Here is a 26296-nt window from a genome sequence, read left to right as displayed (position 1 = left end):
TTCCATGACTGAAACCCTCCTTGTCCAACTTGAAATATCTTCAATGCCCATCTATTCTTCCCTGATCTTGTTTTTTCCTGTGATAATACAGTTTTACCAGTTTATCAGTTAAGATAAGGCTTACCAAATATATGGGGGTACTACCAAACACTTTTCTATAAAAACTTTAAAATTGTGTATAGTTACCAAAAAGTTCCTTTTTTGTTGTTGTTGTTTGTTTTTTGAGGTGGAGTCTCGTTCTGTTGCCCAGGCTGGAGTGCAGTGGCGCTATCCTGGCTCACTGCAACCTCCGCCTCCCCAGTTCAAGCGATTCTCCTGCCTCAGCCTCCCGAGTAGCTGGGATTACAGGCATGCACCACCATGCCCTGCTATTTTTGTATTTTTAGTAGAGACGGGGTTTCTTCATGTTGGTCAGGCTGGTCTCGAACTCCAGACCTCAGGTGATCAGGCCTCCCGAAGTGCTGAGACTACAAGCGTGAGCCACCACACCCGGCCAGTTTCATCTTTTTAAAGCCTTACAATCATTTGAAGTCCCCATTCATTCATTGGAAACTAGCTAAATTAAACAGTGAAGTCGTTTGTCCTGGAGCTATTAAATATAATAGGCCAGGCACAGTAGCTCACACCTGTAATCCCAGCACTTTGCAAGACTGAGGCAGGTGCGTTGCTTGAGCCCAGAAGCTCGAGACCAGCCTGGGCAACATGGCGAAATCCCATCTACACAAAAATTAGCCAGGGGTACTGGAGTGCACCTGTGGTCCCAGCTACCCAGGAGGCTGAGGTGGGAGAATCACCTGAGTCAGGGAAGTCAAAACTATAGTGAGCCAAGATCGCACGACTGCACTCCAGCCTGGGTGTGGGAGTGAGACCCTGTCTCAAAAAATAAAATGGTAAATATTCCATGCATTTTTGGTCTCTTCTAAAGATTTTTCTCTGTATGATACAATCGCTCTTTTAGAGATGTTCCTCCCCTACATTAATAGAAAATTATGTCCATGTTTGGTGGCTCACGCCTATAATCCTAGCACTTTGGGATGCTGAGGCAGGAGGATTGCTTGAGGCCAGGAGTTCAAGACTGACCTGGGTAACATAGTGAGACCCTGTCTCTAAAAAAATATAAAAAATAGACTCTTAGCACTTTAGGAGGCTGAGTTGGGTGAGACCCTGTCTCTATTAGAAAAAAAAATTATAAAATTTTAAAAATTAGCCCAGCAGTCATGGTGGTATGTGCCTGTAGACCTAGCTACTTAGAATGCTAAGGCAGGAGGATCACTAGAACCCAGGAGTTTGAGGCTGTAATGAGTTATGCTCGTGCTACTGCACTCCAAGCTGGATGACACGGCAAGAGCGTGTCTCGTACAAAAAAAAAGAAAAAAAAAAGGAAAAAAAAATCCGTTCTAGATTTTTAAAGTTACGGCTGTAGAGGACCATGACAAAGTTAATCTCTTCTGAATGTGCAGTTATATCTTCTTTCTCAGTACTGATGTTGAGTACTTTTGTTTTCTCATGAGACTGGCCCATGGGGTTATTTCATTGGCCTTTTGAAAGAATTAGTTTTTGGTGTTACCATTTCTACCATTTTTATTTCGTGGTTTTAGCTTTTTTTCCCCACCATCCCCTTTTATTTTCTAGTTTAAATATTTTCTATATTTTAGTCATGAAAGTGAGGCAATAGGACAGGATCTGGAGGCAGGGAACCTAAGGCAGATGCACGCTGACGTTCTACAACTAAATCAAAAGGAAAACCCCAACTTTCCACACTTAAATCACAAACGGACCTGAGGGTACTCCCTTTGGAAACCCCCCCACCCCTTTTTCTGTGTGGCAGATGGAAAATTGAAAGTACCTCTGATTGGCTGCTTTCTGCAACCAATCAGACTAATTGTGGGACACTATTTGCATGGGCTGTATACCAAGTGGCCAATAGGAAATCTCTAGAGGGTATTTAAACCCCAGAAAATTCTGTAACCCGGCTCTGTCCCTATACCACCGTGTGTACTTTGTTTTTTTTTAAACAGTCTCCCTCTGTTGCCCAGGCTGTAGTGCACTAGCACAATCTCGGCTCATTGCAACCTCTGCCTCCCTGGTTCAAGCGATTCTCCTGCCTCAGCCTCCGGAGTAGCTGGGATTACTGGCCTTCACCACCACATCTAGCTGATTTTTGTATTTTTAGTGGAGATGGGGGTTTCACCATGTTGGCCAGGCTGGTCTCGAACTACTGACCTCAAGTGATCCACCAGCCTCGGCCTCCCAAAGTGTTGGGATTACAGGCATTACAGGCATGAGCTACTGCACCTGGCCAGTCAATATCTTTTTCTTTTTCTTTTTTTTTTTTTTTTGAGACGGAGTCTCTGTTGCTCAGGCTGGAGTGCAGTGGCCTGATCTTGGCTCACTGCAACCTCTGCCTCCCAGATTCAAGCGATTCTCCTGCCTCAGCCTCCTGAGTAGCTGGGGTTACAGGCGTATGCCACCACGCCTGGCTAATTTTTGTAATTTTAGTAGAGATGGGGTTTCACCATGTCGGTCAGGCTGGTCTCGAACTCCTGACTTCGTGATCCGCTCACTGCGGCCTCGCAAAGTGCTGGGATTAAAGGCGTGAGCCACCGCACCTGGCCAGTCAATATCTTTTGAGATTTTTTTTTTTTTTTGGTCAGCTTGACGTTTTTTTGTTTTTAGAATTTTCAATTCTTGCCTCCTCAGAAGAAAGGATTTGACTGAGGGGCGTAAGGCAGGAGATACCCAGGCAAGTTTCAGAGCAGGAGTGAAAGTTTATTAAAAAGCTTTAGAACAGTAACGAAAAAAGGAAAGTAAAGAAAGGAAGGAAAGGTATGTGCTTTCCTTGGTTGAGAAACCAAGTGTGCCTGGTGATTTTTAATGTTACTGAAGATGTGGCATGTTAAAAAGGCATCTTTCTGCTAACACAGTGACTCACATCTGTAATCCCATGATTGTTTTCGTTTTAAATCTTGGCCAGGCTGGTCTCAAACTCCTGGGCTCGACAGATCCTCTTGCCTCAGCCTCCCAAAGTGCTGGGATCACTGGCCTGAGCCACTGCACCCGGCGGTATAATCCCAGTGTTTTGGGAGGCCAGGATAGGCGGATCAATTGAGGCCAGGAGTTTAAGACCAGCCTGGGCAACAGAGCAAAACACCGTCTCTACGAAAAATAATTAGCCAGGCATGGTGGCCTGTGGCTCAACGTGAGACAGTGACTCTAAAACAAAACAAAACAAAACAAAACAAAACCCTACCACAATCGTATCACACTAAGAAAACTCATAATTTAATATCTAATATGCAGAACACATTCAAATTTCCTCAATTGTTCCAAAAATGTATTAGGGCTTTTTTTTTCTTTCCTTTTCCAATCCAAGATTCAATCATGGTTTGTTTTTCCATATAGAAGAACAACCGCCCTGCTTTCTGTGTTTCAGGACATAGACATGAATTGTCTTGTAGAAGGTTCCTCATTCTGGATTTCTTGTCTCATGTTTTCAGCAAAGTTCAGGTTACACATGGCAATAAAGGTGATCTGTACAACTCATGCGTTATATTAGGGTCAGACATCAGATTGTTACACCATTTTTGATACCAATTTTGACCATCTGGTTAAGGTGGTAACCATTAGCTGTAACATTCCTATAAAGTGCTGGTCTCCAGTTTTAGCACTCATTAATTATACTTTCCTGACATTTATCTCCCTGGTAATATGGTAGTTTTCTATCATCTCTTCTACCTTTACTATTGACTTTCTAATGGATAGCTCCCTACCCACACCCACCCTCCCCCCGCCTCAGACAGGGTCTCACTCTATCACTCAGGTTCGAGTGCAATGGTGCTATCTTGGCTCACTGCAACCTCAGCCTCCCTGGTTCAAGCGATTTTTCTGTCTCAGCTTCCGGAGTATCTGGGATTACAAGCTTGTGCCCCTGTGCCCGATTAATTTTTGTATTTTTAGTACAGATGGGGTTTCACGATGTTGGCCATGCTGGTCTCAGACTCCTGGCCTCAAGTGATCTGCCTGCCTTGCCTTCCCAAAGTGCTAAGATTATAGACATGAGCCACCGTGCCAGGCCTTATACCCACCGTTTTTGTTTTACTGTGGGTTTTTTTTTTAAATTGCGTTTTATGACCCTTTATGGTGGTGGTTCTCAAAGTGTCCTCATCAATAAGCAACAGCAACTTTACCTGGGAACTTGCTACAAATGCAAATCAGAACCCTAGGGACACCCAGAAATGTGTTTTAACAAAGTCTCCTCCGAATTCTCACGTTGGATAACCACTGCATTATTTTTTTTATAAAAAAATTTTTGAGACAGTCTTTTTTTCATTTTTAGTAGAGATGGGGTTTCACCATGTTAGCCTGGCTGGTCTCGAACTCCTGACTTCAGGTGATCCACCCGCCTCAGCCCCCAAAGTGCTGGGATTGCAGGGGTGAGCCACCACGCCCGGCGAATTTAACTTTTATCAGGAGTCGTATTACATTAATAATGGAGAGGAAGAAAACAGCACAGTATGATCAAGATTAACTAGGGAGTAATTAGCTGTAAAAGAACTCTCGACTCTCTTGTTCAAAGAGGTTCAAGCTGCTGTGCTTGTGCGGGAAGGGCTGTGTCCCTTACACGGCCGACTCTAATGAAAAACTACAAATCAGTCATTTCTCCTTCATTTTCTCCATTCCCCCCACTCACTACACAGCTAAGAAAGCTCAATGGTACCCTGCAGACACTCACAACTTGAGGGCACCCAACTCTCAGTTACGAGTGGTGTCAATCATAATGACAGAATGAAGTATCAGTGCAAGAAATTTAAAGTGTGTGGATGTCTCCAGGCTGGAAGTCTGGGTTCGAAATGTTTGCAATGCCTCGCACTTGTGCCCCGTGGATATCCCTGAACTTCAGAAGCCACTGGTTTCCCCGCCAAACGAAAGGTATGCACCTCATGGGTTCAGGTCAAAAAAGTCTTCTAAGCAACCCTCTAATGTTTATCTTTCACAGCCTGCCGGGCACACCCATCTTCAAAGGCAGCGGACGGAAAAGAAGTGCCAAGATGGGTGGATACACAGCTGTGGCCGCACTCACGTGTCCCAGCACCAAGGCCGAATGACCACTTAGGTCAGGAGATTTTCCCCCCAAGGCTGCTGTTCCCGGGTGGTGTCCCAACGTCTCTAGTGCAGCCCCTAGCTCAGCACTCTACACATCTGACGCTTAACGAAAGCTATTTCAACTTTTTACCAGTGGTCTGCAGTTATTTTCACCAGCAGAGCCCGGATGAAAAAGGAGCGAGAAGCAGCCACGGCAACCGAAAGCCCAGGCGGAAAGGGTGGGGCCCTAGGCGGAAGAGGCGGGGCTCTCGGGCCTTTTCCCGGCGTCAATTTAGTGGCGGGAAAAGCGACGTCTTCTGAACGGCGTTTTCTTGCTGAGTGGTAGCCTTTCCCCTCAACCAGCAATGGAGGAACAGCCCCAGATGCAAGCCGCCGACGAGCCCGCGGACTCCGGAGAGGAAGGCGGGGCAGGCGGGCCGCCGCAGGTCGCCGGCGCCCAGGCGGCGCGCAGCGAGGACCGCATGACCCTGCTCCTCAGGTTGTTCCCTTTGGCCGCCTCAGCCCGGGCCAAGTGGGCGTTGTGGCCCGGAACTCCGCCCTTTGCTCAGAAGGGTAGGGTTCGAATTCACGCTCGGTCACGTCATGTCTCCGTGACAGCCTCATTCACTTAAACTCTTGAAGTTCTTTCTTCATCAGCGAAAGGGAGAGAAAAATGACCCCCTGGTAGACAGGTTATAAGGGTTAAATGAGACAGTCTAGGAAAGTGTTGAGCACAGTGCCCCGGGCCCTTGGAAAGTCCTTAGAAGCTGTAATTTCTCCTCCTGTTCCCCTCCCCCGCCCCCGGTTTACAGGCAAGTTGAATACCAGACCTAAATTGAAAGGAAGGTGTCCCTACCTTTTGTTTTAGAACTACGACCCCTTCGTAACCCAGAAGCTTTATATGTTATATATTCTACTAAGCGGATGATGTTTATACTTTTCCACTAAGCGGTAGCTGGTGAAGATTCGATGAGAAGGGGCATCCGTCTTCCAAACCAGTGAGCAGGAGAAGGTCCTGGGCCAAATCTGCCTAACTGCCTATTTTTGTGTGACCACTCAAGCTAAGCATAGTTTTTATGTTTAAGTGGTTGCAGAGAAAAGATCATAAAAATATTTCATAATACATGAACTCTATCAGAAATTAAAATTTCAGTTTCCATAAATAGTTTTATTGGAATACAACTTTCCTGCACAAGGGTGGAATTGAATAGCTAAAACAGAGACCATGTGACTCACAAACCCTAAAAAATTTGCCATCAGGTCCTTTACAGAAAAAAATGTGCGGTCCTCTGTTCTGTATCATAAAGGTAGTTTTAAAAAAATCATTATGGGTCGGGCGCGGTGGCTCACGCCTGTAATCTCAACACTTAGGGAGGCCCAGGCGGATGGATCACCTGAAGTCAGGAGTTCAGACCAGCCTGGCCAACCATGGCCAAATGGTGAAACCCCGTCTCTACTAAAAATACAAAAATTAGCTGGGCATGGTGGCGCTCACCTGTAATCCTAACTACTTGAGAGACTGAGGCAGGAGAATCACTTGAACCCAGGAGGCAGAGGTTGCATTGAGCGGAGATCGTGCCACTGCACTCCAGCCTGAGTGACAGAGCAAGACTCTGTCTCAGGAAATATAAATAAATAAGAAAATAAAGTCAAAAGTTTCGGAATTATGAAACTGTCATGCAAGTGTGAACTATTTTGTAAATATAATTTATTTGGGAGGCTGAGGTGGGCAGATCACGAGGTAGGGAGTTCGAGACCAGCCTGGCCAATATGGTGAAACCCCGTCTCTACTAAAAATACAACAATTAGCTGGGCGTGGTGGCAGGCTCCTGTAATCCCAGCTACTCAGGAGGCTGAGGCAAGAGAATTGGTTGAACCCTGGAGGCAGAGGTTGCAGTGAGCCGAAGATTGTGCCATTGCACTCCAGCCTGGGCAACAGAGCAAGACTCTTGACTACAAAAAAAAAATTTTTTTAATTACCTTTTTTTCTTTTTTAAATGTTTTGAATAATGAAAACATACCTATTTCTTTTTTATTGCTTTTTCCTCCTTACCCTTGCTATCATCTTAAATTACCATTTACTCATTGTTTTTCTACTTATGTATGATTTTTGGATTTATAGAACAACTGAAAAACTAAGTGAATCCAAGGATTAGTATCTTTGTTATTTTTCTGTATCTCCTGATAACATCTGTATTTGTAAATAATTACAGTGGTTTGGGGTTTAATCAGTTTGGTCTCCTTTGTATTGCATCCTTAGTTCAGTCTGGCCTATTAAAAATAATCTTAAATGCCAATTTTTTAACTTTTCCTTACAGATGCTGTTTTTCCAGTGTATTCTATTTAGTGTCTTCCTCTGAGGCCTTGAAGTTCTTTATACCCATTTTAAATAAAATGGGGCCAAATTAGAAGTTTGTAATTATGAGTTTAATTATTTGTATTTATTTTGTGATATCAGCTTCCGAAAAAGAATGAGTTGGTTTGTCATACGGTAATGAGTAAAACCTTAATAAATATGTGACTTTATATTCTCTTTATCTGTTTTCAGGCTGAGAGCACAGACAAAACAACAGCTCTTAGAATATAAATCAATGATTGATGCAAGTAAGTATTTTCATTTTCAAATTAGGGTTTTGTTGTTTGTTTGTTTTTTTGAGACAGGATCTTGCTGTCACCCAGGCTGGAATGCAGTGGCGCAGTCTCCGGTTTACTGCAGCCTCAGCCTCCTGGGCTCCAGCAGTCCTCCCACCTCAGCCTCCCAAGTAACTGGGACCACAGGCACATGCTACTGCGCCTGACTAATTTTCTGTATTTTTTTGTAGAAACAGGGTTTTGCCACCACACCTGGCCTCAAATAAGATTTTGTGAATTTGATGATTAGCAGTTCTCGAGGAAAAATAAAATTAACTTTACCAAAAATTGTTTATATATGTTCTAGTGTAGCAAAACTGGTAAACATGCAAGATATTTATGAAGTATGGTAAGTATGGTGAAGGAAACAAAGGCATGATAAGAGGGAGGGGCTTCTTTTCATAGGGATGGCTTCTCTAAGAAGATAATTTTAGAGCTCAGATCCAAATGAGAAGAGTTTACATTCCAATAGTCTTTTTGTTCTCTGTATAGCTAGTACCATTTTTAAGGGATTATGACATCCAAAACCTAGATTTAGTTAACATTGTAGAATTTCTGTACCTAGGAGAAGACAGATGTAAGGCAGGTCACAGGAAGTTTAGTTGTAGCCTTTGAAAGAAGATGTTTATCTAAAATTGACTATCTGCTCTTTTAGAGGCCAAGACAGGAAGATCACTTGAAGCTAAGAGTTTGAGATTGGCCTGGGCAACAAAGTGAGACTTCGTCCCTACAAAAATGAAAAAACTTAATCGGATATGGTGATACATACCTATAGTCCCAGCTGGGACTCACTGGGCTCAAGTGATTGAATCATTGTACTTCACTCCACTGGGCAATAGAGTGAGACTGTCAAGCAATCAATAGAGAAATAAGTATTGATTCTTTTACTGTTTAAAAAATATATATATGGCCAGGCATGGTAGCTCACGCCTGTAATCCCAACACTTTGGGAGGCCGAGGCAGGTGGATCAGCTGAGGTCAGGAGTTCGAGATCAGCCTCACTAACATGGAGAAACCCCATCTCTACTAAAGATACAAAATTAGCCGGGTGTGGTGGTGCATGCCTATAATCCCAGCTACTTGGGAGACTGAGGCAGGAGAATCGCTTGAATCCGGGAGGCGGAGGTTGCAGCGACCCGAGATTGCGCCACTGCACTCTGGCCTGGGCAACAAGAGCAAAACTCTGTCTCCAAAAAAATATATATATATATATATACACATATATATATATATAAAACTGAGACTACTGGTTAAAGGATTGTTTTTTACAATAAAGGGATCTATTTTAAGGGTACAATTTGATGAGTTTTGACAAATTTCTAAATCTGTATAATCACTACCACAATCAAGATGCAGAACATTTTCGGCTGAGCGTGGTGGATCAATCTGTAATCCCAGCACTTTGAGGGTCCAAGACGAGATGATTGCTTGAGCCCAGGACAACCAGCCTGGGAAACATAGTGAGACCCCATCTCTAAAAAATCAAATTGGCCAGATGTGGTACCATGTGCCTGTAGTCCCACCCAGCTGGGGTAGGAGGATTGCTTGAGCCTGGAATATCAAGGCTGCAGTGAGCCAAGATCACACCACTGCACTCCAGCCTCAGTAACAGAAGGAGACCTTGTCTCCCCCAAAAAAAGAAAAAAACAGAACATTTTCTTTTTTTTGGATAGAGTCTTGGAGTGCAGTGGCGAGATCTCGGCTTACTGCAACCTCCGCCTCCCGGGTTCACCGCCTCAGCCTGTCAAGTAGCTGGGATTACAGGCGCCTGCCACCATGGTCAGCTAATTTTTGTATTTTTAGTAGAGACAGGGTTTCACCACCTTGGCCAGACAGATCTTGAACTCCTGATCTCGTGATTCACCCACCTCAGCCTCCCAAAGTGTTGGGATTACAGGCGTGAGCCACTGTGCCTGGCCAGAACATTTTCATACCAAAATAATCCCATGTGCCGCTTCACAGTCAGTACCCACCTTTTCCTCCAGCAACCACCAATTTGATTTCTGTTACTGTGGAATTGTCTTCTAGAGTTGTGTTGTCCGATGGGGTAACCACTAGCCACAAGTGACTTTTTTTTTTTTTTTTTTTTTTTTTTTTTTTTGAGATGGAGTCTTGCTCTTGTCCCCCATGCTGGAGTGCAATGACTCGATCTTGGCTCTGTGCAACCTCCGCCTCCTGGGTTCAAGGGATTCTCTTGCTTCAGCCGCCCGGGTAGCTGGGAAAACAGGCACCTGCCACCACGCCTGGCTAATTTTTTGTATTTTTAGTAGAGAGGGGGTTTCACCATGGTGGCCAGGCTGGTCTCTTAACTCCTGACCTCAGGTGATCCACCTGCCTCGGCCTCCCAAAGTACTGGGATCACAGGCATGAGCCACCACTGCTGGCCACACATGTGGCTTTTTAAAGCTAATTAAAATGAAATAAAATTTAAAATTAAGTGTATATCAAATGCTTAGTTGCCACATGTGACCAGTGGCTACCCTATGGGGTAGCATAGATATGAAACATTTCCATCATCATAGTGAGATGATCTTGCTCAGCGACCCAGGCTAGAGTGTAGCTAGTAAGATTTTGGCTCACTGCAACCCCTACCTCGTGGGCTCAATTGATACTCCCACCTCAGCCTCCCGAGTAGCTGGGACTACAGGCATGCACTATCGTGCCTGGCTAATTTTCAGTAGAGACAGAGTTTCGCTATGTCTCCCAGGCTGGTCTCAAACTCCTGGACTCAAGCAATGTGGTTAGTCATCATTGAGATGGGCCGTAAATGTAAAATACAGACAGAATAATGTGAAATATGTCATTAGTAATGTTAAACTGACTGCACATTGAAATAATATTTTTTATCTATTGGGTTAAATAAGTATATTAAAATTAAATTTCACTGTTTCTTTTCTGTAATGTGGAAATGACATTTTAAATGATGTATTTTGCCCTTGTGGCTTATATTATATTTCTTTTGGACAGCACCTTTCTAAAATGTTAGTAACTTCAAAAAATTGTTTATTTGCAGATGAAGAAAAAACTCCGGAACAAATTATGCAAGAAAAGCAAATCGAAGCGTATGTTATATTTAAAAAATTTTGTTTATGGTCTTTACTAAGATTTAATCATATTTTCTATTATTTTGTTGTTAGAGATGGAGTCTCACTATCACGCGGGCTGGAGTATGGTGATGTGATCATAGTTCACTGAAGCCGCAACCTCCTGGGTTCAAGGGATCCACTGGCCTCACCCTCCTGAGTAGCTGGAACTATAGGCTCATTGTACCTAACCTGACTTTTTAAAAAATATTTTGGGGCCGGGCACGGTGACTCATGCCTGTAATCCCAGCGCTTTGGGAGGCCTAGGTGGGTGGATCACCTGAGGTCGGGAGTTCAAGACCAGCCTGACCAACATGGAGAAACCCCGTCTCTACTAGAAATACAAAATTAACTGGGTGTGGTGGCACATGCCTGTAATCCCAGCTACTCGTGAGGCTGAGGCAGGAGAATTGCTTGAATCCAGGAGGCAGAGTTTGCGGTGAGCCGAGATCACACCATTGCACTCCAGCCTGGGCAACAAGAGCGAAACTCCACCTCAAAAAAAAAATTTTTTGTAGAGATGGGGCCTCACTTTGTTGCCCAGGCTGTTCTCAAATTCCTGGCCTCAAGTAATCCTCCACCTTGGCCTCCCAGAGTTCTGGGATTGTAGGCAAGAGCCACTGAGCCTGGTCATAATCTCATTTTCTATGCTATAACATTGTTTTTCTTTTTCCTTTCCTTTATTTTTCCAGATAATTTGTGATGCATATATTGGGAAGTTGTTAATTTGGGATGGAGATTTATATGTACACAAGTGATCACGTTATAACTTTCTGGCCTCCCTTTTTATAAGATACTGAGTGAAGTAGCTCAGGGGCATTAGTTTGCTAAATGTGTAAATACACATTGGTATATTGAGCCTGTAGAACACTTTTATTTAGATAGAGGTGTTTTACTTTTTTAAGGGCTTACTTCATACATTTATTTCAATAATGTCTTTTTCTGATATTGCTGATATTCTTTTGCTCATGTTTCTTTCATAGTAAAATTGAAGACCTGGAAAATGAAATTGAAGAGGTGAAAATTTCTTTTGAGATAAAAAAGCTTGCATTAGACAGGTAATTGTTACATTTTAAATATAAGGATTGTGAACTGAATGCAAAATGGATATGAGGGCAAAGTGGAGGGAATCTTTTAACTGGGCTGGATGAATTAGTGAAGCACAGTGATGATTAGATAATGGTCACACGAAAATTTTATTATTATTACTGTTTTTTAATTTGACAAGGTTTCACTCTTGCCCACGCTGGAGTACAGCAACATGATCACTGCTCACTGTAGCCTTAACCTCCCAGGCTCAAGTAGTCCTCCTGCCTCAGCCTCTGGAGCAGCTGGGACTACAGGCATGCACAACCACGCTTGGCTAATTTTTAAAATTTTTTATCGAGAGGGGGTCTCACTGTGCCCAGGCTGGTCTTGAACTCCTAGGCTCAAGCAATCTTCTCGCCTCAGCCTTCCCAAAATGCTGGGATTACACAAACCCAGCCTGGTCACACAAATTTTGAGCCCTGGGAGAAAATTTGCATTACAGATGCTTCTCAATTTGCAATGGGATTAGGTCCTGATAAATCCATTGTAAATTGAAAATATGGTAAGTGAAAAATGGCGTTTAATACACCTAACATGCCTGGGTGCAGTGGCACACGCCTGTAATCCCAGCACTTTGGGAGGCCAAGGCGTGTGGATCACCTGAGGTCAGGAGTTCAAGACCAGCCTGGCCAACATGGCAAAACCCTGTCTCTACTAAAAATACAAAAATTAGCCGGGTGTGGTGGCGTATAGCCTATAATCCCAGCTGCTAGGGAGGCTGAGGCAGGAGAATCACTTAAACCTGGGAGGCAGAGATTGCAGTGAGCCGAGATCACGCCACTATATACTCCATCCTGGGCGACAGAGCAAGACTGCCTCTCAAAAAAAAAAATGTTTTAAAGTTTATAGTCGTATATGGTTTTGTATTCCCTAAGTCCTTTATTTCAGGCCTATCCTGATCTTTTTAGTGGCTTAATCCTTCCACTGGAAGTAGATGGTTCAGAGAACTCATTCAGCTCAGGCCAGGTTTCAGATTTACCTGGCCCCTCATTCTGGCAGTGTATACCCACATGCAACAGCCCTATCCATCTTGGTGTTATTTCATATTTCTATGTTTTATTTCTCAAAGTATTTCTCATGTAATAATATTTTAAAACCTACTTCTGTTTTATGTATATTTGAAGGGAAATCAATCTTTGTCATGTTTGGAATTTTTTTAATGTAACAAATGTTATCCATGTTTTATAATGCAAGCTTTTTCCCTCTCACAGGATGAGACTTTCAGCTGCACTTAAAAAAAACCTGGAGAAAATTAGCACCCAGTCTAGGTATGATTTTCTTTTTCTCTGGATTCAGTAAGGATGGGATTTGCATAGTGACTTTAGTTTTGTGAATTTTAAAAAATTATTACCGCGAACTACCTTTATCTGGGGAATAAGGAAAGTGATGAAATTTTTGTAGGCCCTCCCCAAAATTACAGCAACTTCTATAGTTCTAATGATATTTTGTTCTATATGGATCGTAACTGTAAGAAGCAGAAGAGTTTATCCAGAAGATTGGAAAAATTAAGGGAAAGCTTTAAAAGTTCATTTTTTTTCAGTATTTACTATAAATTAGGAACAGGGCTATCTCATTTAATCCATTCAAAACCCAATGAGATAGGAAATGTACTCCTCATTTTTTATTGGTAGAAATGAGCGTGTTCGGATCAAACAATTTCCCAAGGGATGTAATGTAAAGACTAGCAGGTCAGGTCTTCTGTATCCTGATATCTGGCCTCAGAGATCTTTTCTCTCAAAGCTCTTATGATAAAATTGCCCCTTCTTCCCTTGAGCACCAGAAAAATTCCAAGATGGGTTTAAGCACTTTTTTTTTTTTGGAGATGGAGTCTTGCTCTGTCACTCAGGCTGGAGTGCAGTTCACTCCAACCTCCACCTCTCGGGTTCAAGCGATTCTCATGCCTCAGCCTCCTGAATAGCTGGGATTACAGGTACCTGCCACAACACCTGGGTAATTTTTGTATTTTTCGTAGAGACGGGGTTTTACTATGTTGGCCAGGCTGGTCTGGATCTAGGCACTTTTATCTTGAGTATCTTAGCCCACACTGATACACGTTTTCCCCATATTCCAGCTAAATCCAGGATTACATAAATCCAAAAATCTGAATTTGAACACTCATAACTTTTTCTCTCCCATAAAAGGAGAGTTTAGCCTGGGTACAGAGGCTTATGCCTATAATCCCAACACTTTGGGAGCCTGAGGCAGGAGTATAGATTGAGCCCAGGCATTTGAGATCAGCCTGGGCAACATAGGGAGGCCTCAGCTCAACAAAAAATTTTTAAAAATTAGCCAGGCGTGGTGGAGCCACCAGTAGTCCTAGCTACTCCAGAGGCTGAGGGGAGAGGATCAGCCTCCTGCCTTGATTCTAGGAGGTCATCGGGCTGCAGTAAGCTGTGATCTTGCCACAGCACCTTAGCCTGGGCAATAGTGAGACCCCATCTCAGGACAAAAAAAAAAAAAAAGAACATTATTGAGTTTAAGGCGTGGGGTGCAGGACATCAGGACAGATTCATCATATTGTTACTGAAATGTCAGGGATTTGGTCTAGGTTCTGTTGCTTGCTGCACAGAAATGTAATCACTGACATGAGTATTGTCAGGAAGAAGGCTTTGATTACTATAGCCAAGGAGAGGGGAGATCAGTCTGATCTCCTAGATGGACTAAAATTAAATCCATCTAGGGTGTTTTGTTTTGTCTTGTCTTGTTGAGACAGGGCCTCACTCTGTTGCTCAGGCTGGAGTGCAGTGGCGTGATCCTGGCTCACTGCAGCCTCGACCTGCCAGGTTGAAGCAATCCACTTCAGCCTCCCAAGTAGGTGGGACTACAGGCGCATGCCACTGTGCCTGGCTAATTTTTGTATTTTTTGTAGAGATGGAGTTTTGCCTTGTTGCCCAGGCTGGTCGCGAACTCCTGAGCTCAAAGTGATCCACCTGCGTTGGCCTTCCAGAGTGCTGAGATTACAGGCATGAACCACCATGCTCTGCCAAATTAAGGGTTTTTATAGCAGGGAAGATGTGTAACCATGTATGGGAAAACGGGAATTAGGGAGGGGTAAGGAAGAGGAGTTAGTCAATAGGAAGCAGGTAGTTGGTTAGGCGGTCCTGATGGGTGAGGGGTCTGATTCTTATTGTCCAGAGGGTGTGATCTTGTAAGTTTCAGTTCTTTGATACTATCTGGGAGGCCTGATGGTTGGTTTCCTGAGAAAGGAACTCAGATAAGACAATTGTAACTTTCTCAAGTTTTAATACGGGGAGGGTCAGTTTCTCTTTATTCAAAAGAAATCATAAACATCAGTTCTGTGGGACAATTGGGCCAGTTTCACTGTTGACACCAAAAAACAACAGAAGGGTCAGACCTGGCACGGTGGCTCACGCCTATAATCCCAGCACTTTGGGAGGCTGAGGCAGGCAGATCTTCTGAGGTCAGAAGTTCGAGACCAGCCTGGCCAACATGGTAAAACCCCATCTCTACTAAAAATGCAAAAATTAGCCGGGCGTGGTGGCAGGCGCCTGTAATCCCAGCTACCTGGGAGGCTAAGGCAGGAAAATCGCTTGAACCCAGGAGGCAGAGGTTGCAGTGAGCTGAGAGTGCACCACTGCACTCCTGCCTGGGCAACAGAGTGAGACTCTGTCTCAAAAATAAATAAATAAATAAATAAACCCAGAAAGGTCAAATAGGCTAAGGCAGTGTTTTGTTAGCACATTTTAAAGTTTACAACTGTTAAGAAAAAAAATTAATTGGGATACAACTAGAATGCCATTAGGCTGAACCATCTTTAGCCTTAAGCTCCAGCACCTTGGGGTTCCTATGTAAGCCTGTTGTTAACAGTAAAATGGAGCTTAAGCTTACCCAATGAGAAACTGCCAACTAACCTCTACCTAGAGATGTTCCACTTTAACCAACCAATTATATTTTCTGTCTTTCTTCTATGAACACCTTATAAAAGCTTCCTCACTCAACTCCCACAGTAGAGCACTAAACAGCTTACAATCCTGTGCTGCCAGATGCATGAATTGTCTGGTAAAATAAAGTTGTTACATTTTAATATGCCTAAATTTATCTTTTAAGACAACCAAATATAGCTGTAAATAGTAAAAAAAAAAATGAGTTCAGCTCTCCCAGGTTTGTGCAGATTCCCCCTTTTGGCCTTCTTAGTTAGTTGCTTCTACAGTGTTTTTCACACCTGGCTGATTATCAGAATAATGTCTATTATAATGATCACATTATTGGTCCTATCCCAAACTTTCTGAATCAGCATATCTTTTTTTTTTTTTTTTTTAGACGGAATCTTGCTCTGTCATCCAGGCTGGAGTGCAGTGGCATGATCTTGACTTACTGCAACCTCTGCCTCCTGGGTTCAAGCGATTCTCCTACCTCGGTCTCCTGGGTAGATGGGATTACAGGCACACACCATCACACCTGGCTAATTTTTGTATTTTTAGTAGAGATGGGATTTTGCCATGTTGGCCAGGCTAATCTCAAACTCCTGACTTCAAGGGATCCACTGTACCTGGCTTTTTTTTTTTTTTTTTTAAATAGAGATGTAGTCTTGCTATATTGCCCAGGTCTCAAACTCCTGAACTCAAGCAATCCTCCTGCCTCAGCCTCCCAACGTGCCGGGATTACAGGTATGAGCCATAGAACCGGGCCTTGAATCAGCATATCTGAAGTTTGGGGTAGGAATCCTCACTTAACAAGACTCCCATGTGACTGTGGCACTCTGAAGTATGAGAGCCACTGCTTTGCCCAGTCTTATTCCACACCCTTTTACTCCCACCATACCAAACTACTTGATCTAGGTAATTACTTTATGTCCTTATTCCACTTTGTGCATAACTTTGGTTCATGTTTGTTACTGCACTACAGTATGATTGTGGTTTTATTTTTCTCCTCCACTAGATTCTTTCCTCTTTGAAAACAGATACTGTGTTTTATTTTATTTTACATTCCTGGCACCTGGCATAGTTCTTGAAAGCATGTAGTTAAGTACTCAAAAATATTTGTCGAAGTAGAGGTAAAAAGCAGTTTATTCCTTGAAACTATTCTACATGCTGCAATAATGGTGGATACATGTAATTATACATATGTCAAAACCCAGAGAATGGGCGGGACCTCAGTAGCTTATGTCTATAATCCTACCACTTTGGGAGGCTGAAGAGGGAGGATTGCTTCAACCCTGGAGTTCCAGACCAGTCTGGGCAATATAGGGAGACCTCGTGTCTACAAAAAATTTAAAAATTAGTGGGACATGGTAGTGTATACCTATAATCCCAGCTGCTTCAGAGGCTGAGGCAGGATGATCGCTTAAGCCCAGGAGGTTGAGGTTGTGATTGTGCCACTGCACTCCAGCCTGGGTGGCAGAGCAAGACCCTGTAACAAGAACAAACCCATAGAATATACACAAGCAAGAGTGCACCTTGATGTAAAATCCGGACTTTGGGTAACAATGATGTGTCGATATAGGTTTGTTGATTGTAACAAATGTGCCACTTTGGTAGGGGATGTTGATAATGGGAGAGGCTGTGCATGTGTTGGGGGCAGGGTGTATATGAGAAATCTCTGTACCTTCCACTCAGTTTTGCTGTGAAACTAAAATTACTCTAAAAAATAAATTCAAAACAAAAACTAAAATTGCTCTAAAAAATAAATTCAAAGCAAAAGCAGCTTGTTAGGAAGCTATCAGGGTGTTTCCTCTCTAAATATGAAATTTTTAGAAATGTTCCCACATTTTTAAATTTGGTATTCTTCAATATCTGTGACCAAACATTTTTCTAGGGAAATGCATCTCTAGTTTCAACAGAAATTTGGATTACATCAAACTTTTCCAGATTTATTTTGTTAAACTGACTTTTTATCCAAGTGTATGGTAGATTTAATTAAAGTAAGTTTTCACTCATTGATTCCTTCATTAATGACAGGTATTTTTAATTAAGTTACAAATAACCTTAATCATCTTTTTGTTTCCTTTTCAGTGTGCTCATGGATAACATGAAACACCTATTAGAGCTAAATAAATTAATAATGAAATCACAGCAGGTAAACTTACACATTAGGCTGATTATGCATTCTCATGATTTTACTCTCAACTTCTTGCTGGTAACTGTAATGTATATGATTAAATAGGATTGTCCAAAGGGAATGCTATGATTGGAATTCGCTGTCCTTAAGCTCTGTCTTTTTTTCAAAATTCTATTATTTCTGACTAATGTTGAACATTTTCTACTTAAAAGTTAATTTACTGTCTTCCTTTTGTTGTGTGGAAATAGAGGAACTGAAAACTGGAACTTTAGATAACTAAGGCTAGTAGATAAAACTCAGTGATTTAAGTATTACAAGTTTGTCCTTACCTACAGTAATGTGCTTTAACTTTTTTATTTTTAATAACAGGAATCTTGGGATTTAGAGGAAAAACTGCTTGATATTAGAAAGAAGAGATTGCGTATGTAAAACACTTTTTTTGGCAGAACACATTTTTCTTACTTTATAGATTGATAAGGCCAGATCTCTTAGCCACCGAGAAATTTCCTAATTTCTGACTTTCAAAATTTCTTTAAATTTTTGACATGGCAGCTTAAAAAGTGATATAAAGTACATTTTGTTCTATTTATTCTCATTGTTTTAGAACTTTATTTTCGTTTGTGGTTGGTTTTTTTTGAGACAGAGTCTTGCTCTATCACCCAGGTGGAGTGCAGTGAACTATCTTGGCTCACTGTAACCTCCGCCTCCCGAATTCAAGTGATTCCCCTGCCTCAGCCTCCTGAGTAGCTGGGACTACAGGCACCCACCACCACGCCCAGCTAATTTTTGCTTTTTTTATTTTTTTTTGAGACGGAGTCTCGCTCTGTCACTCAGGCTGGAGTGCAGTGGCACGATCTTGGCTCACTGCATGCTCCGCTTTCCAGGTTTACACCATTCTCCTGCCTCAGCCTCCCGAGTAGCTGGGACTACAAGCGCCCGCCACCTCGCCCGGCTAGTTTTTTGTATTTTTTTAGTAGAGATGGGGTTTCACCGTGTTAGCCAGGATGGTCTCGATCTCCTGACCTCATGATCCGCCCGTCTCGGCCTCCCAAAGTGCTGGGATTATAGGCTTGAGCCACCGCGCCAGGCCCTTTTTTTTTTTTTTAATTCTTTAATATGGTATTTTTTTTTGGAGAAAGACTCTCACTCTGTCACCCATGCTGGAATGCAGTGGTATAATCTTGGCTCACTGTATCCTCTGCCTTCTGGGTTCAAGTGATTCTTGTGCCTCAGCCTCCAGAGTAACTGAGATTACAGGTGTATCCCACCACACCTGGCTAGTTTTTGTATTTTTTTAGTAGAGATGGGATTTCACCATGTTGGCCAGGCTGGTCTTGAACTCCCAACGTCAGATGATCCGCCTGCGTCGGCCTCTCAAAGTGCTGGTTACAGGCGTGAGCCACTGCACCTGGTCAAATTTTTGTATTTTGAGTAGGGACAGGGTTTCACCATGTTGGTCAGGCTGGTCTTGAACTCCTGATCTCAAGTGATCCACCTGCCTCGGCCTCCCAAAGTGCTGGGATTACAGGCATGAGCCACCGTGCTGTGCCTCATTATTTTAGAACTTTAAATCACAAAATTAGTACATTCTCAGAAGGGGAAAAATAAAACGATGTGGTAAATTATAACACAAAAGTCATGCCTGTTTTCTGTGTGACCACAGTTTGGTATTTATCATTCTAGACTTTTCCATGTCCATATAAACATTTTATGTGTATATATATATACACACACACAAATATATATAATTTCTAAATAAGATGATATGTATGGATCTACAGCCTTTTCACTTAATTTATCATAACATGAGATGGTTTTTTGCATTGAAACTGTTGAAATGTTTATATCAAAGGCAATGCACACTGTAGAACATTTGGAAACAAAGGTATGCAAAGGAAAAGTTAAATTTTTTAATTTTCCATCAAAAGATAATCAGTCTTCAAAGCTTTTTTTTTTTCTTTTCTTTCTTCTTTTTTTTGGTGAGAAAGGGTCTTGCTGTGTCACCCAGGCTGGAGCGCAGTGGCGTGATCATAGTTCATTGCAGGTCATTGCAGCTTTGACCTCCTGGGCTCAAGCCATCCTCCCACCTCAGCTCGCAAATAGCTGGGAATACAAGTGTACTCCACCATGCCCGGCTAACTTTTTTGTTTTTTGTTGACATAGAATCTTGCTGTGTTACCCAGGTTTTTCTTGAACTTCTGCTCTCAGTGATGCTCCTGCCTTGGCCTCCCAAAGTGCTAGGATTATAGGCATGAGCTACTGCACCTGGCCTGTATTTCTTTTTTTTCTTTTTCTTTTTTTTTTTTTTTGTGAGATGCTGTCTCACTCTGTCACCCAGGCTGGAGTGCCGTGGTGCAATCTTGGCTCACTGCAACCTCTGCCTCCTGGATTCAAGAAATTCTCTGCCTCAGCTTCCCGAGTAGCTGGGATTACAGGCGCCAACCAGCATGCCTGGCTAATTTTTTGTATTTTTAGTAGAGACAGGGTTTCACCATCTTGGCCAGGCTGGTCTTGAACTCCTGATCTTGTGATTCACCCACCTCTGCCTCCCAGAGTGTTGGGATTACAGGCATGAGCCACCACACCCAGCCTTTGTTTTTGTTTTGAAATAGTCTCGCTCTACTGTCCAAGCTGGAGTGCAGTGGCGTGATCTTGGCTCACTGCAACCTCTGTCTCCTGGATTCAAGCCATTCTTCTGCCTCAGCCTCCCAAGTAGCTGGGATTACAGGCATGCTACCACACCTGGCTAATTTTTGTATTTTTAGTAGAGACAGGGTTTCACCATGTTGTCCAGGCTGGTCTCGGCAGAACTCCTCACCTCAGGTGTTCTGCCCGCCTCCACCTCCCACAGTGCTGGGATTATAGGCGTAAGCCACTGTGACTGGCCTCTTTCTTTGTTTTTTGAGACAGGGTCTTGTTCTGTTACTCAGGCTGGAGGCATGCTCATGGCGCGCTACAGCCTCGACTTCCTGGACTCAGGCTATGCTTTCACCTCAGGATCCCTGATAGATAGGACTACAGGTGCATGCCACCATGCCTGGCTAATTGTTTTTTTTTTTTCTGTAGATTTCTTAAATTTATTTTTCTCTAGAGACAGGGTTCACCATGTTACACAGGCTGGCATAGAACTCCTGGGCTCAGCCGGGCACGGTGGCTCACGCCTGTAATCCCAGCACTTTGGGAGGCCGAGACGGACAGATCACGAGGTCAGGAGATCGAGACCATCCTGGCTAACATGGTGAAACCCCGTCTCTACTAAAAATACAAAAAATGAGCTGGGCGAGGTGGCGGGCGCCTGTAGTCCCAGCTACACGGGAGGCTGGGGCAGGAGAATGGCGTGAACCCGGGAGGCGGAGCTTGCAGTAAGTCGAGATTGCACCACTGCACTGCACTCCAGCCTGGGTGACAGAGTGAGACTCTGTCTCAAAAAAAAAAAACTCCTGGGCTCAAGTAATCTGCCCACCTTGGCCTCCCAGAGTGCTGGAATTACAGACGTGATCGATCCACTGTGCCCAGCCAGATTTGTTGGTTGTTTTTTTTTTTTTTTTTTGGATACAGAATTTCTTGTTGCCCAGGCTGGAGTGCAATGGCATGATCTTGGCTCACTGCAACCTCTGCCTCCCAGGTTCCAGCAATTCTGCCTCAGCCTCCCGAGTAGCCAGGATTACAGGCACCTGCCACCATGCCCTGCTAATTTATATTTTTAGTAGAGATGGGTTTCACCATGTTGGCCAGATTGGTCTCCAACTCTTGACCTCAGGTGATCCACCCTCTTCAGCCTCCCACAGTGCTGATTACAGGTGTGAGTCACTGCACCCTGCTCAGATTTGTCATTTGTAAACATTATATAGATTTGCCTGTTAGCAAATAATCTCAGGGTCAGTAGTAGTATTGGTCATCTTGTTTATTCCCCCCACGTTTTTTTAAGTAGAATCAGGGTCTTGCTGTGTTGCCCAGGGTGGTCTCGAACTTATAGCGATTCTCCTGCCTCTGCCTTCCAAAGTGTTGGGATTATAAGAATGAGCCACCCATGCTCAGGCTATACCCTTTTGATGATTCATTTTTTCCACTGTATTCCAACCTCATTTAATACATTAATGTTGAAGAACAGGCCCCTGAAATACATCCATTTATATTTCCAAGTAGTTTAATTCTTAGACTATTTCCAGTAATACAAAAAATGGTTGATGATGTTTATCCCTGGAGAGGGGAATCTTACTTTATTTTTCCTGAGACAGAGTTTCACTCTTGTTGCCCAGGCTAGAGTGCAGTGGTGCAATCTCGGCTTACTACAACCTCTGCCTCTGGGTTCAAGTGATTCTCCTGCCTCAGCTTCCTGAGTAGCTGGGATTATAGGCACGTGCCACCATGCCCAGCTAATTTTTGTATTTATCGTGGAGATGGGGTTTCGTCACGTTGGCTGGGCTGGTCTCAAAACTCCTGACCTCAGGTGATCCACCCACCTCAGCCTCCCAAAGTGCTGGGATTACAGGCGTGAGCCCTGCCAAGGAAGCTTACTTTTCATTTAAAATTAATCTTATTTTGTTGGGCATGGTGGCTCATGCCTATAATCTCAGCACTTTGGGAGGCTGAGGTGGGTGGATCACCTGAGATCAGGAGTTGGAGACCAGCCCAGCCAACGTGGCAAAACCCCCATCTATACTAAAAACACAAACATTAGCCAGGTGTGGTGGCGGGTGCCTGTAATCCCAGCTATTCAGGACACTAAGGCAGGAGAATCACTTGAACTCCTGGGAGGCGGAGCCTGCAGTGAGCCGAGATCGCACCACTGCACTCCAGCCTAGGTGACAGAGTAAGACTTCATCTCAAAAATAATAATAATAATAAAATAAAAGTTTATATGTTTCATTTTTGAAGGAATTAAAGAAGGAAAAGATATATATATATTTCCTACCTGTTTTGGCAACCCAAAATAAGCCCTTGATACATGATACCACTTGAAATATCTGTAGACAGCTGTTATTGTCATACAGAAATACCTGGAACATTTCACTAAGGGCATTGCTAAGTACAAAATTAAAATATTGTTATTTTGCACCAGGGAAGTCATTTTCAGATCATAATAAAATTGCAACCTAAAATGCTGCTCATTAAAATTTTTCTCTTGACTAAAATAACCAAGAAGTGATCTGCTTCATAATTTTTCAAGATCCTACTTTGTAGAGGTATTATATATGGTATATTATTTTATTTTTAACCTAACAGAATTAAAACAAGCTTCAGAAAGTAAGCTTTTAGAAATACAGACTGAAAAGAACAAACAGAAGATTGATTTGGACAGTATGGAAAACTCAGACAGGATAAAGATCATACGACAAAACCTACAGATGGAGATAAAAATTACTACCATTATTCAACATGTGTTCCAGGTAACATTTATATAAACTAGCAAGAAAAGTAAAGTACTTTTTTTGTTTTTTGAGATGGAGTTTCACTCTTGTTGCCCAAGGTGGAGTGAAATGACTCAATCTCAGCTCACTGCAACCTGTGCCTCCTGGTTCAAGCAATTCTCTTGTCTCAGCCTCCTGAGTAGCTGGGATTATAGGCGCCCACCACCACACCCGGCTAATTTTTTAATTTTTAGTAGAGACGGGTTTTCACTGTGTTGGCTAGGCTGGTCTCAAACCCCTCACCTTTAGGTGATCCATCTACTTTAGCCTCCCAAATTGCTGGGATTACAGGCATGAGCCACTGCACCTGGCCAACTATTTGATGATGCTATTATACAGTATTGACTTAACTTTCAGCTAGTTTTTGATCTTGATGAAATAATTCAATGTTTAATATTGGTCTGTTTGTATATATTTGGAATGTGTGTATACCTAATGCTTAAGGTCTTGATTTTCCTTTTTTCTTTTTTCAGACGGAGTCTCACTCTGTAGCCCAGGCTGGAGTGCAGTGGCGTGATCTCGGCCCACTGCAACCTCCTCCTGGGTTCAAGCGCTTCTCCTGCCTCAGCCTCCTGAGTAGCTGGGATTATAGGCATCTGCCACCACACCTGGCTAATTTTTATATTTTTGGTAGAGATAGGGTTTTGCCATGTTGACCAGGCTGGTCTCAAACTCCGACCTCAGGTAATCCTCTGCCCGGGAGGCGGAGGTTGCAGTGAGCCAAAGTTCACACCATTGCACTCCAGCCTGGGTGACAGAACGAGACTCCGACTCAAAAAAAAAGGAAGAATGTATTATCATTTTTTTCTTATCACAGAGCTACACATGTAGTAAATGTTAATTATTTGGTAAGATTAGTGAAAAATGATATTCTAAAATCTTGTTAAATTTTTAAAGTACTTGTAACTTTAATTTAAAACAATTTTTTTTTCTTTACAGAACCTTATTTTGGGGAGTAAAGTCAACTGGGCAGAGGATCCTGCCCTTAAGGAAATTGTTCTGCAGCTTGAGAAGAATGTCGACATGATGTAATAAGAATTCATTTCTGATATATTTTACATTTTTGGCAATCCCAACTCTTACTTGGAATATTTCTGTGCATTTGTTTGTCCACCATAATTTTAGAAAAGCATATCCATAACATTTACAGTTGTACAGTTGTGGTTAGTTATTTGTAGTGGGATTGAAAGTAATTTTTTTCTTTTTATATTGCTATATTTAGTTTGCTTTTTTTTTTTGAGACGGAGTCTCACTCTGTCGCCCCGACTGGAGTGGTGGTGCGATCTCAGCTCATTGCAACCTCTGCCTCCCGGGTTTAAGCAGTTCTCCTGAGTAGCTGGGACTAAAGGTGCACACCGCCATGCCTGGCTAATTTTTTGTATTTTAGCAGAGACGGGGTTTCACCGTGTTGCCCAGGCTGGTCTCGGAACTCCTGAGCTCAGGCAATCTGCCGCCTCGGCCTACCAAAGTGCTAGGATTACAGGCGTAAGCCCCTGAACCTGGCCTAGTTTGCATTTTTTTCCTATCAGTTTTATAAGTTAAGAAATAAAAGGAATTAATGTTACTTATCTTATTTTTTTTTAATTGGTGCCCTTTAATAGTACTCTATCTTAGTAATTACAAAATCGAACTTGTCACTTTTTATAGCATTGCAGTCCATTTTTGAAAAACTCTTAATTTGAGCACTTTATTAATTTGGAGCTGTTGAACATTTTTACAGCTAATGTAGTATTTTCAACACTGTTTTTTTGTTTGTTTGTTTTTTGTTTTTCCTTGAGACAGAGGCTCGCTCTGTCACTCATGCTGGAATGCACTAGTGCAATTTCAGCTCACTGCAACCTCTGCCTCCTGGGTTCAAGCAATTCTCATGCCTAAGCCTCCTGAGTAGCTGAGATTACAGGTATGGGCCACCATGCCCAGCTAATTTTTTGTATTTTCAGTTGAGACAGTGGTTTCACCATGTTGGTCAGGCTGGTCTTGAGCTCCTGACCTCAAATTATCTGCCTGCCTTGGCCTCCCAGACTGCTGGATTACAGGCATGAGCCACTGCACCTGGCCTCCACATTCTTTTTAGAAGGACGTGAAACTTGAAATGATGCTAGCATTTGTTTTCTTTTCTTTTCTTTTTTTTTTTTTTTTTGAGACGGAGTCTGCCTCTTTTGCCCAGTTTAGAGGGCAGTGTGGCACGATCTCAGCTCACTGCAACCTCTGCCTCCTGGGTTAAAGCAGTGATCCTGCCTCAGCCTCCCTAGTAGCTGGGACCACAGGCACGTGCCACCACGCCTGGCTAATTTTGTGTTTTTGGTAGAGATGGGATTTTGCCATGTTGCCCAGGCTGGTCTCAAACTCCTGAGCTCAAGGCCACCCATCTTGGCCTCCCAAAGTGCTGGAAAGTGAACTCCTGAGCTCAAGACCACCCATCTTGGCTTCCCAAAGTGGTGGTGTGAGCCACCGCACCTGGCCAAGTTCCTTCTTAAGGATCAATTCTGAGAGAGAAATTATATTAGCTTTTCCTAAAATCATGCTGAATAATAACCCCAAATCTCAGTAGCTTATAACAGACATTTCTGTTTTGGGTCTGTCCTCATAATTCTAGGACTCGGGCTGAGGGAACAGCCACAATCTGAAACATTCTCATGGCACAGGGCAGGAGCTTATGATGTCAAGTCCAATTATACCAGTATGATTAAAGTTTCTGTTTGAAAGGGGCTGACATTGATGAAACCCGACATGATTGAGGCAGGAAAGTATACTTCTCCCATGGCAGGGGAGTGGTGGATTTCAGAGTTGGAGAAAAAAAAGTGGGTATTTTACTGAAAGAATACAATCTATTAAACTCAGCTATCTTGACCATAAATATTAACTTCCTTTCTGCGTTGTGCATGCAAAAGACACTTCCCAAGGAAGATAAGAGATAAGCTAATAGTGTCATCCAATTGTTACACTTTTTTCAAAGTTCGGTCTTTTATATCAGGTCCAGAT

At 42.8% G+C, this 26296-nt stretch overlaps 2 protein-coding genes across 2 annotated transcripts in view; both read left to right on the top strand.

The window, feature by feature from the left end:
• MRPS36 (mitochondrial ribosomal protein S36) overlaps positions 1–26296 on the top strand; it is a 587034-nt gene that overhangs the window by 541932 nt on the left and 18806 nt on the right. The window lies entirely within an intron of this gene.
• CENPH (centromere protein H) lies at positions 5358–24878 on the top strand. Its single transcript, XM_050793606.1, has 9 exons — positions 5358–5581; positions 7631–7686; positions 10727–10775; positions 11780–11854; positions 13097–13153; positions 17858–17921; positions 18273–18324; positions 23130–23293; positions 24254–24878. Exons 1-9 carry the CDS (start codon positions 5448–5450, stop codon positions 24344–24346), a joined length of 744 nt encoding a protein of 247 aa, XP_050649563.1. The 5' UTR covers positions 5358–5447; the 3' UTR covers positions 24347–24878.

The sequence above is a fragment of the Macaca thibetana genome, chromosome 6, assembly GCF_024542745.1.
Source record: "Macaca thibetana thibetana isolate TM-01 chromosome 6, ASM2454274v1, whole genome shotgun sequence".
NCBI classification, from domain to species: domain Eukaryota; kingdom Metazoa; phylum Chordata; class Mammalia; order Primates; family Cercopithecidae; genus Macaca; species Macaca thibetana.
This window is presented reverse-complemented; position numbering and strand designations above follow the sequence as displayed.

Coding starts and splice junctions, on each gene's coding strand:
- CENPH (XM_050793606.1), top strand. CDS start 5,448: ATGGAGGAACAGCCCCAGATGCAAGCCGCCGACGAGCCCGCGGACTCC. Junction 17,922..18,272: donor TAATAATGAAATCACAGCAG/GTAAACTTACAC, acceptor TTTTAATAACAG/GAATCTTGGGATTTAGAGGA. Junction 18,325..23,129: donor TATTAGAAAGAAGAGATTGC/GTATGTAAAACA, acceptor TTAACCTAACAG/AATTAAAACAAGCTTCAGAA.